The sequence below is a fragment of the Lissotriton helveticus genome, chromosome 6 (assembly GCF_964261635.1).
Source record: "Lissotriton helveticus chromosome 6, aLisHel1.1, whole genome shotgun sequence".
Taxonomy (NCBI): Eukaryota; Metazoa; Chordata; class Amphibia; order Caudata; family Salamandridae; genus Lissotriton; species Lissotriton helveticus.
In genome coordinates, this window is record NC_136067.1 from 1,339,677,233 (window position 1) to 1,339,690,292 (window position 13,060).

The 13,060-nt window shown below is 46.8% G+C and overlaps 1 protein-coding gene across 1 annotated transcript in view; it reads right to left on the bottom strand.

Moving 5' to 3' along the window:
- The window catches only part of ACSS1 (acyl-CoA synthetase short chain family member 1), a 1,294,163-nt gene that overhangs the window by 631,247 nt on the left and 649,856 nt on the right, over positions 1-13,060 (bottom strand). The window contains exon 5 of the mRNA XM_078649067.1: positions 1,862-2,014. Coding sequence (XP_078505193.1) covers positions 1,862-2,014 — 153 coding nt within the window. The remainder of the gene's footprint in view (positions 1-1,861; positions 2,015-13,060) is intronic.

Sequence of the window (13,060 nt, forward strand, 5' to 3'; positions counted from 1 at the left end):
CATTTCATAGGCTTCATAAGAGGCGCGTGTTTCAGTAATGACACCTCCTGAGACTGAATGACGCTGAAGTCCCGAAAGACATCTTACACCTCCGCCATTCGGAACAACCCCGCTGGCCGCTGCAGCTAGTACTGAGGAACCAAGCTGCAGTGAGTGTGCGCGACGCCATCTTACTTTCACCCAAGCTTCCTGGTGATCGGATGTTCCCTCAGAGGCTGACTCCAGCGTCATATCCCCTTTCAATGTTACACTGAGACACATAGTCCAGCCGCGGGTCTCGCCTTTTACCTGAAGCTTTGACTCCGGGCCTTGGTTCCGAGAGGTCAGCTGCACATGCCAGCCAGGTTGTTCTCGTTCATGCCTTGATTTCTCACCAACGCAAGCATTTTACTCCACTAGATCCGATTTATAAGGGAGACTACAGATTTTTTCAAGCCGAAAATTACATTATTTTAGCTGTCTCCCGCCTGAAATTACATCTGTTTCAATAGAAGTTCATGGGAAAATACATTCTCCCGATGTTTGTTTCGCGTGGGGGGATGGGCGCTGTTCCCTGGCCCTGTTAAGTGCTGCTGGAGAAGTCGAGAGGCGTGTTTCTGTTGCCTGCATTTACTTTTAAAACGGTGAAGACTCACTGCCGCAGGATTAGTACCTCTCACAAATTCTCCAGTGTTACTATCACATGTCTCAATCTTGACACAAGTGCATTCTCATTATCACTCTCCACCCGCCTCTTGTATATAAAGGTTGCGTACCTCCATCTTGCTGCAAGGCACAAACTGCAACTTGTGCTTCGTGGCGATGTGCTCCTAGAAGCTTGGTATTGTTCTGTTCATGCCGTGCTCACATATTCCTAGAATCCTGCTCGTCTCTCTTAAATGTGCCTTATCGTGGCCTACACTGCCGTTCCGCCCGCGATGCTGGCGAACAAAAGCCCTACTACTACAACGTAATAAACATAGTGATCTCTGGAACAACTCTCTCTTCTAGCTGGCAACATAAAAAAGGGGACTGACTGCACTTCACTTTAACCATGAAAACAGGACTTTCTTTCAATCTTCCTTTCTAAACGGGTAGAAGCACAAGTACTTGGTTTTTGTGCCGGCGTGTTTCCTACCTGTATTTTTGATAAAAAATTTGTCTCAAGAATTCCTCATTTAGAGGTATTCCAACAATTGGTGACACGCACACCTGTTGATAATAGTAATGTGCATGACTGTCACCTATGCCCGCATGGAGAAAATAGTTTTAAGGTACACTCTTGACTTATTAAGCACTATCCAGGTGTGAATGGGGGGATTTACAAACGTAAATGTATTGCATGAGAAACAGTTTCTAAAACCTAACATGCTGCCCTTTCATGTCTACTATTTGCGATTCTGAAAGGATTGCAAAAGTATCAAATAATTGTGGCCTTTTGTGCATTATGAAAAGCCCTTTTGAATTTGCAACCCCCGTGATTTTGCAAATCACAGGATTCGAAACCACAAAGGTGCTTAGTACATCCTGCCCTTGATATCCTAAGCTGCTGTTCTTCCCAACGTATTTAATTCCAGAAGCGTTTTAAGATCAGTATCTGCACATGTGCTAGCCCTCCCACCAGCTCTAAATGCATACCTTTATTTCCTCTTCATGCCTCGCGGTTTGTTTCTGCTAGTTTAAAAAAGTGTCATTTACAATACCAATCGCTCAAACTTTCCTAATGCGAAAAGTTAAAAGTATGGGCATTGTAAATCACAAAACAAAAAAATAAAATGTCATTTAGAAAACCAATAGCTCAAACTTTCCTACTGCGAGACCTATTGGCAACGCCAGTGCTTGTTTACTTATTCCCCTGAAGTACTTTCCCCTAAAGACATACCTTATGGGTCAGAGCAGCGTAGAGCAGATAACCAGCTTGCGTGTGAACAATTCCCTTTGGCTGACCAGTACTTCCTGAGGTGTACAGCATAAAAAGCATGTCTTCACTATTCATAGCCTCAGGGGTACAATGAGAATCTGCTTTCGCCATTTCCTAGGAGGAGGGATAAAGAGAAAGGCATGTGTGAGAACTGTATTTAGCAACAACTTCAACCTGCTTTGCTGACTATGCATTTTTGGTGATGAATATTGATATTAATCATTATTAATAAAAAATACCAAAGCTTGTTAAACATTTCTAAACATTGCAAATAAAGTGACATTCACGAGCATGCTAAAGATAGATGTGCTACCATAACCTTCTTAAAGCCTGGTGAAGTTATCTCTTTTTGAGATGCAAAACATACTTTTTATATATCAACACTCGTATACTATAGTGCTTACATTCATTCATATAAGATGCCAAATGGCTATTTATCATTCGCATTCGTCCTATCTGTAATTAGGCTGCCCTCGTCTGGGTTTCCATGAATCTGCTTTTCTCCTGCTGAGGGTGCCCCTTTCACCTGGTCCTCTGTCACTCTCAGCTGGTGGTAAGATCTGCTGCAGGTGAGTGAAGCTTATCTATGGGGCAATCCGTCCATTTATCCTGGAGCCCCATCTTCTCAAGTTGAATCCTATCAATGTTCTGCTTTCCTTGTGGCAGGATTAGCAACCTTTTTAAGCTCTTGAGCAGACTTTTCAAATGTTATTCACGTTCACAGTGCCCATCATTATTGACCTGCAAGCGGAGGGTGAATTTCTACACTCTGATCTATGTGGAACAATCACTTTAAGAAATTCACTGTGCCTTTAGGTTTAATTACGCACATCCATCATCTCAGTATCTCCATCTGTATAATTCTTAGAAACCTGCGCATCAACTAACATTAGTTAGAAAACAACATAACATAACGTGCATTTGTAAAGCGCACATTCACCCCAGGGTATCTTGGCGCTGAGTAACAGATGTTTATTGTCATCCAACTCAATGGTATTTTATCGACCTTAGAAGGATGAAAGCCTGAGTGGACCCACTGGGATTTGAACCTGTGATCATGCGGTCAAACACAGGCCCCTACACTGGACGCATTACCCACTTAGCCTCCAGAACCAGCTAATTCATCCTATAAATGAGGATGCCATGTTTAAATGCCTTTAGCTTCGATACATCTGCTAAACAACTTTCTCCAGAACACAACAAACTTAAAATTATCTTATCATGATCCATGCTAAACATTTCAACAGGGTGGTGTGGGAGTCGAAGCTTCACTCCCTGGGGTTGATTACATCTGGTTACATTTTGGCAATCTTATGTGCCTCAATTGCCTTTTGAAATTTGCCTCCACCACTTTGCTCTTTTTTATAAGGTGTTCTAAGGCTTTGTCTACACTACTAATAGATACAGTGCTAGAAAATGGAAACTTAAAGGATATCTAGTACAATACAATTCATCATCAGATAACTTAGCCGTTGCAATTTTAGCTGGTTTAGTCATTTCTTCATTCCTGAAAAAGACAGTTGCTGAATGGTCCAAGTGAAAAAGATAAATTGAAGAAATGCTGTAGCTTTGTGCCAGTATAAACTGCTTTGCACCTTCATTCTTGAGGATGCTGGAATGCTGTCAATTATATGGTAAGACATGAAGGGACAGTATCATCCAACATGTGTTTCATTCTCTGAAGCTAGATCATCTGGGGCTTTTTCAAGGCTTGGAACAATACAACAGTGTCAGGGGATGTCCTGATCATGTACTGACCTGAAGGTACAGAGAAGCAAGTGTCTCTCTTTGTCGTAAGTAGTTATACACTTCGGTCTGGAGGTAATTCTGGTGAATTGTTGGGCTCAAAAAATTTGGAAATGGTGGACTGTTACACCTGGCATCCTTGGTGTGGTTTTACCTGATTCTTTGCCCCTACTCCCTGTGTTTTTGATGTAGTGCTGGATTTCGTTTTTGCTGGCTTAGATGCTTTGGGCACTTTGCCTCTGCTAATCAGTGTCAAAGTGCAAGTGCTCCCTGTGTAAATTGATATTATGATTGGTCCTCCCTGATTGGCATATTTGTTTTACCAGTAGGTCCCTAGTAAAGTGCACTGAGTGTGCCAGGGCTCGTAATTAAAATGCTACTAGTGGGCTTGCAGCACTGATTGTCCCCCCACATAAGTAGCCCTGAAAAGAGGTCTCAGGCCAGCCACCAAAGTGTCTGGGCGCAGTTTTGTTAACTGCCATGTCGACCTGGCAAGTGCACCCACTTTCCGGGCCCTACCCTTCCCTTTCCTTGCACATAGGAAACCACTATGGTAGGCCCAGGGTACCCCCCTGGGCAGGGTGCATTGTATGTGAAATGTAGGACATGTACTGGTGTGTGTAACATGTCCTGATAGTGAAATACTGCTAATTTCGTTTTTTCACTATTGAAAGGCTATCTTGCCCATTGGACAGAATGGGGAATGCTTTGTAACATTTTACAAGCATACCTTCCCATAGTAGTAAGATGCAAATTGGAGTCTGGTATCCCTGAACTCAGAATTTAATAACACATCTTTTAGTAAAGATGGTTTTTAAATTATGTGTTAGAAAATAGCACTTTTAGGAAGAGGCTATTTTCTTGTTCAACCTTTCTGTGTGCCTCTGCCTGTTTGTGGATTGACTGTCTGGTTTCAGTGTGACAGAGACAGAGGATGTGCATTCCCTGTAGACAGCCTCAGGGGTGGGTTGAGGTGTTCCTGGCCCTTCCAGCATGACCCGGCCCTGAGATGAATAGGCCTGATCTGCATTTGGAGTTGTGGGAGGAGTAGCACCTGTACCTGAATAATTCTGTACCTGCCTTCCACAATGCTGGCTCTGCCCCCCTGAAGTGTGTATGGGACCGAGGCCCATACTGACAAAGGATGCTGTTGTGCACTGGCAGAAGTGCCCCCAGAACTGGTTTGGACTGGGCTCAGTCCAAAACAGTGGCATCAAACAAAAGAATCAAATAGATTTTGGGGTATAAATATCAGCCCTAAAGCCCCTTAACTTTAGACTACTTCTGCACTCAAGAGGAACCTTTGCTGAGAGGAAGGGCTGAAGAAACTGAGGAGCAGTACTGGCCTTGCTGTGTGCCTGCAGTTGCTGTTCCTGCCAAAGAAAGGAGAATGACTTTGCTGTGTGCTGTATCCCCTGCTTGAGGAAAGTCTCCAAGGGCTTGAAGAAGAGCTTGCCTCCTGTTTTGAAATCTCAGGGACAAAAATATTGTACCCCCAGCTCCCCCGAACTTCCTTGCTGGGAGTTCTGACCTGCCAGGAGGTGCCTGTTACTGTGTTGGGCCTCTGGAGGTTGTTTCTGCTATTGGGAGCTGGAAGAAACTCAAGAGAAGTAAATAACCCTATTTCTGATGCCGTCGACACCACCGCTGTCATGCCACAACCTGCACCGAGGCCAGGGAGCCGCTCGTGAAGTGAACGACGCATCTCCCGACCTTCTGCGACGCATCTCCCGACCTTCTCCGACGCCCTATGACGCCCGTTGACACCAGCTGTGATCGGCAGTGCCTGACGCCAGCGCTCGCATTGACTTAGTCCTCGCCAGTGCCTGCATCTTGTTATCGAGGTGCCTGTAACCGCCGAGGGTGGCCCGAGAAACTTGCAGACGTCACATCATCCCTGGAGCCGACATCAACCATCTTCAACGCTATGCATGGTCACGACTACATATCCAAGGTACTGTTGTTTGGGGGTCTGTGTGACTCCGCACCCGACGCTGCGAACCTCGGGGGCGACGCTGTGCTTTGGATGTTGTACTGTCCTGACGTCGCAATAGCCCCAGTTGGTGCTATTTGATTTCTACAAGCTTATATTTGCAATATACTTTTGAAAGTCATTTTTCTGAATATCTGTATGTTGGATGTTTGTCGTTGTGGTCTTGTTTAGTTTGGATAAAGATATTTTATTTTTCTAAACTGGTGTGGTGTCCATATGTGGCGTTTTCTCTGTGTTACTGTGAGTGTTGGTACACATACTTTACACATTGCCTTTGGGATAAGCCTGTCTGCTCGTGCCAAGCTACCAAGGTGGTGCGCAGGGGTTATCTAAAGTGTGTATCCCCCTTACCCTGACCAGAAGCAAGAGTCCCTCTTTGGGCAAAGGTACCTACCTCTGCCAACTAGAGACCCCCATTTCTAACATTGGTGGTCAGCGGTAAAGACTTGAACCTGTATTTATACTTGACCCACAGTGATTTATGTACATCACTAGTTTAGTACAGACCACTACGCAACCACATACTGTGTTTTGTTTTTGGTTCTATTTTTGAGTGACCCTTAAAGTATCCATGCATCATGTCTCAGAAGAGTAAACCAGCAAGTGATGCTGCAGAATTGGAGTTTGAGATTATGTTGCTTTCCTACAAAGTAGATCAGCTCAAGCAATTTTACAAGGCTTTTGGTTGTCCCATGAAGAGCAGCTCCAAGAAGGAGGAGATACAGAAGGCCTTAAGGGCCTGGTGGGAGGCTAAAGAGGCTGAGGAGGTAGGTGATGGTGAGGTGGATGAGGATGCACCAAGGGATGGTTTCAGGTCACAGGATCTGCCTGTGTCACGAGCAGCCTCAAGGGCTGGCAGCATCCTTCCGCTGGAAGTCTTTACCCAGAGGAGCGGCAAGAGAAGCAAAGGGTCAGAGAGTATGAGCTGGAGGTCATGAGGCTCCAGGGCAAGGCGGAGGAGAGCAAGAATGGTTGTGCCTTGGAGGAAAAGAAATTGCTTTGGGAGAGAAAAAAGAGGGCAGAGGAGAGCAAGAACGCTCTCGCTTTGGAGGAAAACAAATTGCTTTTGGCTCATGAGTTGAGAATGAGGGAACTAGACATTAAGGCCAAACAAGTGGAGTCCAGTTCAAGTGGTGCAGGTGCACAGCCAGTGCAAGGAGGTAAGGTGCACATACCCAATTACTTAGTGCAGAATTACCAGAGGGGTGAGGATATTTATGAATGGTTTACGGCATATGAGATAGCCTTAAGAATGAATGAGGTTCCTTAGAAGAACTTGGGGGCAGGTCCGTGGAAACACTTTGAGGCCGCTGGGAGGGACACCTTGTCACCTTTAGAGCAGGCGGGTACCCTGACCTATCCCAACATGAAGGAGGCTTTATGCCTCCTGTATGGGTTCACTCCTGAGCAGTACAGAGAGAAGTTCAAAAAGCTTGATTCAAGTACTTGAGTTGAATGTGTGAACATGTATAAGCGTGCACTGGAAGGTTGGATAAAGGACAGCAAGGTAACTGATTACCAGGGGTTGTGTAACTTGATCAGTTGGGAGCACTTGAGTAGTCTGTGTGTTCCAGAGCTGCGCCTGCATCTATTGGATAGTAAGCTAACTGATCCCAGGGAGCTTTCTAAGGAGGCGGACCGCTGGACTAGCACCAGGGTCCACAAGGGGATTGTGGGTAACCCAGCCAAGGGTGGGCAGGGTCCCCAGCAGAAGAGTAGGGGGACAAGGGTAACCAAAAGGAGTTCACTAAAGGGCCCCAAAACAGTTCCCAGGGTAAGGAGTCCCAGCCCCCACCAAGCCTAAAACATCCTGGCCCCCTAAGGGCAGGTACAACAGCAGTGGTACCCCCAAGTGTTACTCATGTGGTCAGGTGGGTCACACTGCCAGAGATCCCAAGTGCCCCAATGTACCCCCAGCACCCACTGGTGCTCTGTCACCAGGATTAGTGAGTGTAGTGCTGGGGGAGGAACTGGTTCCCAGTGAAGGAGGGAGCAAGCAGTCATGACCCTGGTCTCATTAGGAGACAAAGATAGTCCAGGGATCCTATCTGCCTGAGAACACTAAGAAATACAGGCAGTGGGTGACCATCAATGGGCGGAAGGTAGAGGCTCTGAGAGACACAGGGCCAGTGTGACATCTGTCTGGTGTCAATGGGTGCCTGAAGAGCATGTTATTCCCAATGTACTTCACCCTGTTGTTGCAGCAAACAACTGAGCGCTTATGTAATTTGGCACTAGTTCCCTTTGAGTGGGGGGGCTCAGGATCCTTGAAAGTCGCTGTTAGTTCATCCATGCCTGTAGTCTGTCTGCTTGGAAATGACCTGGAGAGTTCCCCATTGAGGGAGATGGAACTTCAGGCTCATTTGGAGATGTTGGGTCTGCCTGAGTAGGTCTGTGTGACCACTTGGTCAATGGCAGCCACTAAGGGTAATCGCGAGGACCTGAAGCCTGAAACAGTCGCCCAGGTGCCTGCCAGAAGGAGGCAGCTCAGGGGGCATGGGAAACCAGCCCCAGAAGTTCCTGCGGTCCAGGAGGAAGCAGACCTTGAGGAGGATGCCCTGGAGCCCACAAGGGAACAAGAAGCTGAACTGGGAGATCTGACTGAGCTGACCCATTGGAAGCAGGAAGGGGGTCCCTCCAGGGAGGAGTTCTGCAAGGCGCAGATGGAGTGCCCTACTCTTGTTGGTCTGCGGGCTGCAGACCAGGCAGCAGGTGATCAGTCCGGATCACATCTGATTTACTGGGAAGATGGTTTGCCATATAGTGAGCCTAAGGTTGCTGAGCCCAGTGCAGCCCGTGTGCTGGTGGTACCTGAGCGCTTCAGGACATTCCTACTGGGTCTAGCTCATGATGTGCCTCTAGCAGGATATTTGAGGTGCGACAAGACCCTTCAAAGGCTTTTCACCCACTTCTACTGGCCCCAAATGAGAAGGCACATTGGTACACACTGTAGGTCTTGCCAGGCAAGTGGCAAGAGTGGAGGGAAGTGTAAGGCTCCTGTCCAAACATTTTCTGTGGTGAGCACCCCTTTTGAGTGGGTGGGAATTGATATTGTAGGGCCACTAGAACCCAAGACAGACTTAGGCAACAAGTTCATCTCATGCCACCCGGTATCCGGAAGCTGTCCCTCTCCGGACAATCACAGCCCCTGGGGTGGGCTGAGCATTGATGGGGATCTTTTGCTGTGTGGGGTAACCCAGAGAGGTGGTCTCTGACTTTGGAACAAACATCATTTCGAGGTACATGGCATTTTTGTGGGAGGAGTGTGGTGTGACATACAAGTTCACCACTCCTTACCATCCTCACGGGAATGGGTTGGTTGGGAGGTTCAACCGAACCCTGAAGGGCATTATCAAGGGTCTTGCAGAACCCATAAGACTGAAGTGGGACGTCTTTTTGCCATGCCGGTTGTTTGCCTACAGGGCGGTACTGCAGAGTTCAGTCCCTTTGAACTGCTGTACGGGCACCCAGTGAGAGGACCTCTCAGTCTGTTAAAGGAGGGTTGGGAGAGAACTCCCAGTAAGACCCCCCAGGTTGTGTTCAGCTATGTGCTGGCTTTAAGAAACCAGACTCACCGTTTCAGGAAACTAGCTCAGGTGAACCTGGAAGCTAGCCAGGAAGAAATGAAAAGATGATACGAACAGAATGCCACTCTGGTAGAATTTCAACCTGGCCAGAAAGTGTGGGGGGTGGCACCAGTGGGGCCTTGTTCGCTCCAAGACAAGTGGACTGGTCTATTGGAGGTGTTGCAGCGCAAGAGTGAGGTGACCTATCTGGTTGTCTTGCAGACGCCAAGGAACCCCTTAAGGGTCCTACACGTGAACCGCCTCAAGCCACCCTTTGAGAGGTCTGAGATAACTATGCTCCTTGCCACAGATGATGGAATGGAGGAGGAGAGTGAGCCTCTTCCTGACCCCCTGTCAGCGAAGGAACATGATGGGTCAGGAGATGGGGCAAACCTCTCTCCTACCCTAACCCCAGGGACCTTCGCCAGGTGCTGGGACTGTTCGCCTCCCTGTTCTCCTTGACACCAGGTATCACCAATTGGTGCGTCCATGATGTGGACACTGGGGACAGTCTATCTGTGAAGCAGAGATTTTACAGGGTAGCTGACAAAGTCAGGGCCAGCATCAAGAAGGAAGTCTCCAAGATGTTGGCACTAGGGGTGATAGAACCCTCAAGCAGCCCCTGGGCTAGCCCAGTGGTCTTAGTGCCAAAAGCTGCTGCACCCGATGCCACCCTAGAGCTTCAGTTCTGTGTGGACTATCGGGGGCTCAATGCGGTCACCAAGACTGATGCGCCCCCCTATCCCCAGAGCTGATGAGCTCGTGGATCAGTTAAGAGCTGCCCGGTACCTCAGTACGTTAGATTTGACGTCCGGGTACTGACAGATTGCCTTGACCAAAAGGCAGAGTTTTCAACACCAGAAAGGCACTTCCAGTTCCAGGTTATTCCCTTTGGGTTGAAAACGTCCCTGCCACCTTCCACAGACTGGTCAACCAGGTACAGTCCGGGCTGGAGGAATTCAGCGCGCTTATCTGGAAGGCATTGCTGTGTTCAGCTCCAGTTGTGAGGAGCATTTGCAACACCTCTGCGAAGTGTTGAAGGCTCTACAAAGGGCAGGCCTCACTATCAAGGTGAGTAAGGGCCAGATAGGGCAGGGATCTGTGGTGTATTTGGGACACCAGGTAGGGAGTGGCCAGGTGGCGCCCCTACAGGCGAAGATTGATACCATTCTGGCTTGGAATCCCCACAAGAGCCAGTCAGAGGGGAGAGCCTTTATAGGTCTCACCAGGTACTACAGATGGTTTGTCAAGAGATATGGCACCATTGTTGCCCCTTGACAGAGCTGACTTCAGGAAAGTATCCCAGGAAGGTGATCTGGACGGATGCCTACCAGACCGCTTTTAATGCCCTGAAATCTGCCATGTGCATGGCGCCGGTGCTTAAGGCACCTGACTCAGATCGAGGATAAAAAAAGAGCATTCAGAAGGGAGCCCTAATTGAATCTGAGGCAGATAGTTCTTTCAAAGAACACAGGATCCCTAATGGCAGCCAGGCAGAGAAAGACACCAACCCAGGAAGTAGCAAAATCTACAGTGCGGATCTGTGCAACATTATAGCAGAAACGCAGATGGCTAATGGGTGAGTCTATCTGGAGTAGAGACCACAGGTGAAATGGTATCAGCATATTTGAGGTACTGAAATGCACGCAAATGGACGATGTTGATACAAAAACAGACTTCATTGCTCATAAGAAACTAGTGTGCTACTTTGCTACTTTGTATGCTTTAATACCTAGTAACACTACACATGTTTCGGACTACACTAATAAGAAAATTAAAGACAACTCTTTAGTTAGTGTGATCTTTAAAAATCCTACAACTACTTCTGTGCACACTAATGTATCTGAAAATAGAGACTGTAATACAGAGAGATTCAGTGTCGGGCCGATGGAAATTAGCACACAGCATTGTGTGCATGGACAATGTAATGACTGCAATGAAGTAGAAGGAGAATCTGCCTAAATCCGATAGATCAATGGGCTCTAATAGACTCCCGATTTCACACACAGTCATAAACCCACTATACCAGACCTAATTATAGCATCAAGGGAGACATGATTAGAAAAAGAATTTCATATTTATTTAATGTTTTACAAATGTCGATTCCAAAGGGAATATAAACAATTTTAACATTTACATAGTAAATAGACAACTCAATCAACCCAGGTCCCACACATCCCTACAGTCAATCAGATCAAACCACACATACTCACACATTCTTCATTCACCCTTCTTGCAACACAGCCAAATTGCCAGTTCTGATAGATGAATCAGGTCCCGTGAGGTCTCAGAAAGAAATGGAGACAAGATGGAAAAATAGCGGGACAATCTCCAAGTGCCAACGCACGTTTCAGTGTTCGGCCTCGACTATGGCCACACTTTCATCAGGGCACAAGGCGGAAGGGAGGGGGGACAATAGCAAAAATCTAGCAAATAACTCCTGATGGCAATAGTAACAGGGTTAGTCAAAATGGAGCATCCGGTTCGATCAAAGGAACTTTGTGAAGGTCATGGCACTCAAAAGCCAAGGGATAAGAGTCGTGTGTCGGAGGATTTCGTATCATACACCTGAACAGTCACGATGTTGTCGGATTCTCGCCTTCATTTTGGTTCCATCGTGTCGGATGCCAATTTAGTTGCCTTGCATGTCCATGAACCTACTTGTATCAGCGCCAAGTGCGTACACCTATCAGCGCTGGACTGGGCAGTAGGACTGGGTTTCTAAAACCATAAAGAGCCAGATTGTATACATCCTCTGGATTACGACTGAGATTCTCGGCGAATCCCTGCTCGCCGCTGGGGTGCGTCTCGAAGCCTGGGAAGGCGCTTCCGTAAAATACTTCCCGACAACATCGTGACTGTTCAGGTGTATGATACGAAATCCTCCGACACACGACTTTATGTAAATGTTAACATTGTTTATATTCCCTTTGGAATCGACATTTGTAAAACATTAAATAAATATGAAATTCTTTTTCTAATCATGCCTCCCTTGATGCTATAATTAGGTCTGGTATAGTGGGTTTATGACTATGTGTGTGAAATGGGGACTCTACTAGAGCCCATTGATCCATCGGATTTAGGCAGATTCTCCTTCTACTTTATTGTTCTCGGTTCCCCTGCTCTTCTGCCTAATATTAGCTCTTTCAAGGGGCCCCTTTGTTTAAATGTAATGACTGCAAGCACAGATATAAATCAACCAACAACAGCATCGGACTGTCACTCTAGCACTGCTCAGCCTGTCTCCTCACACCTAAATAATGACCATCTTAGAGGGACCAGAGCATAGCACAGAATACCAATTTATCCCCTTTTAAAATGTAAACTAAAGGCACACAAAAGAAGAATACGAAGGTGCACAAGGAAAATACTAATGCGGAAGCTGTTGAGCACTGGTGTCTCAAAAAAATGTACTTAACAGAAACCTCTAAGCCCGTCCAGGAAGATGACCTGGCAAAATAGGAAAAATGGGAGCACCAGCGGCCAAATTAACACAGATTGAACAAGAAGAATGACTACGCATATGGCCTTGATATGTGCTGGAGGTCCCTATGCACATGAATACAGAAATCAGTAAATGGGATATAATGGGTATGAATACCCCCATGGAAATGAGGGATGCCCCCTGCAGATAGTATCTGTATTACAGAACGGGCTGCATAAGCGTCTGTGGTCCCTTCTGTAATACCAAAGTGCCCTGGGAGTGCGCAACAAATAGTTTCATATGGAGTTATCAGAGAGCAAGAAAATTAGTACAATTTATGAAATCACCCATTGATAGGGAATGGTCTGGCACTACCAGATTGCATTTTGTATTGTATGGCTACTATGGCTCATTGGATAAGGTGTTTGAGC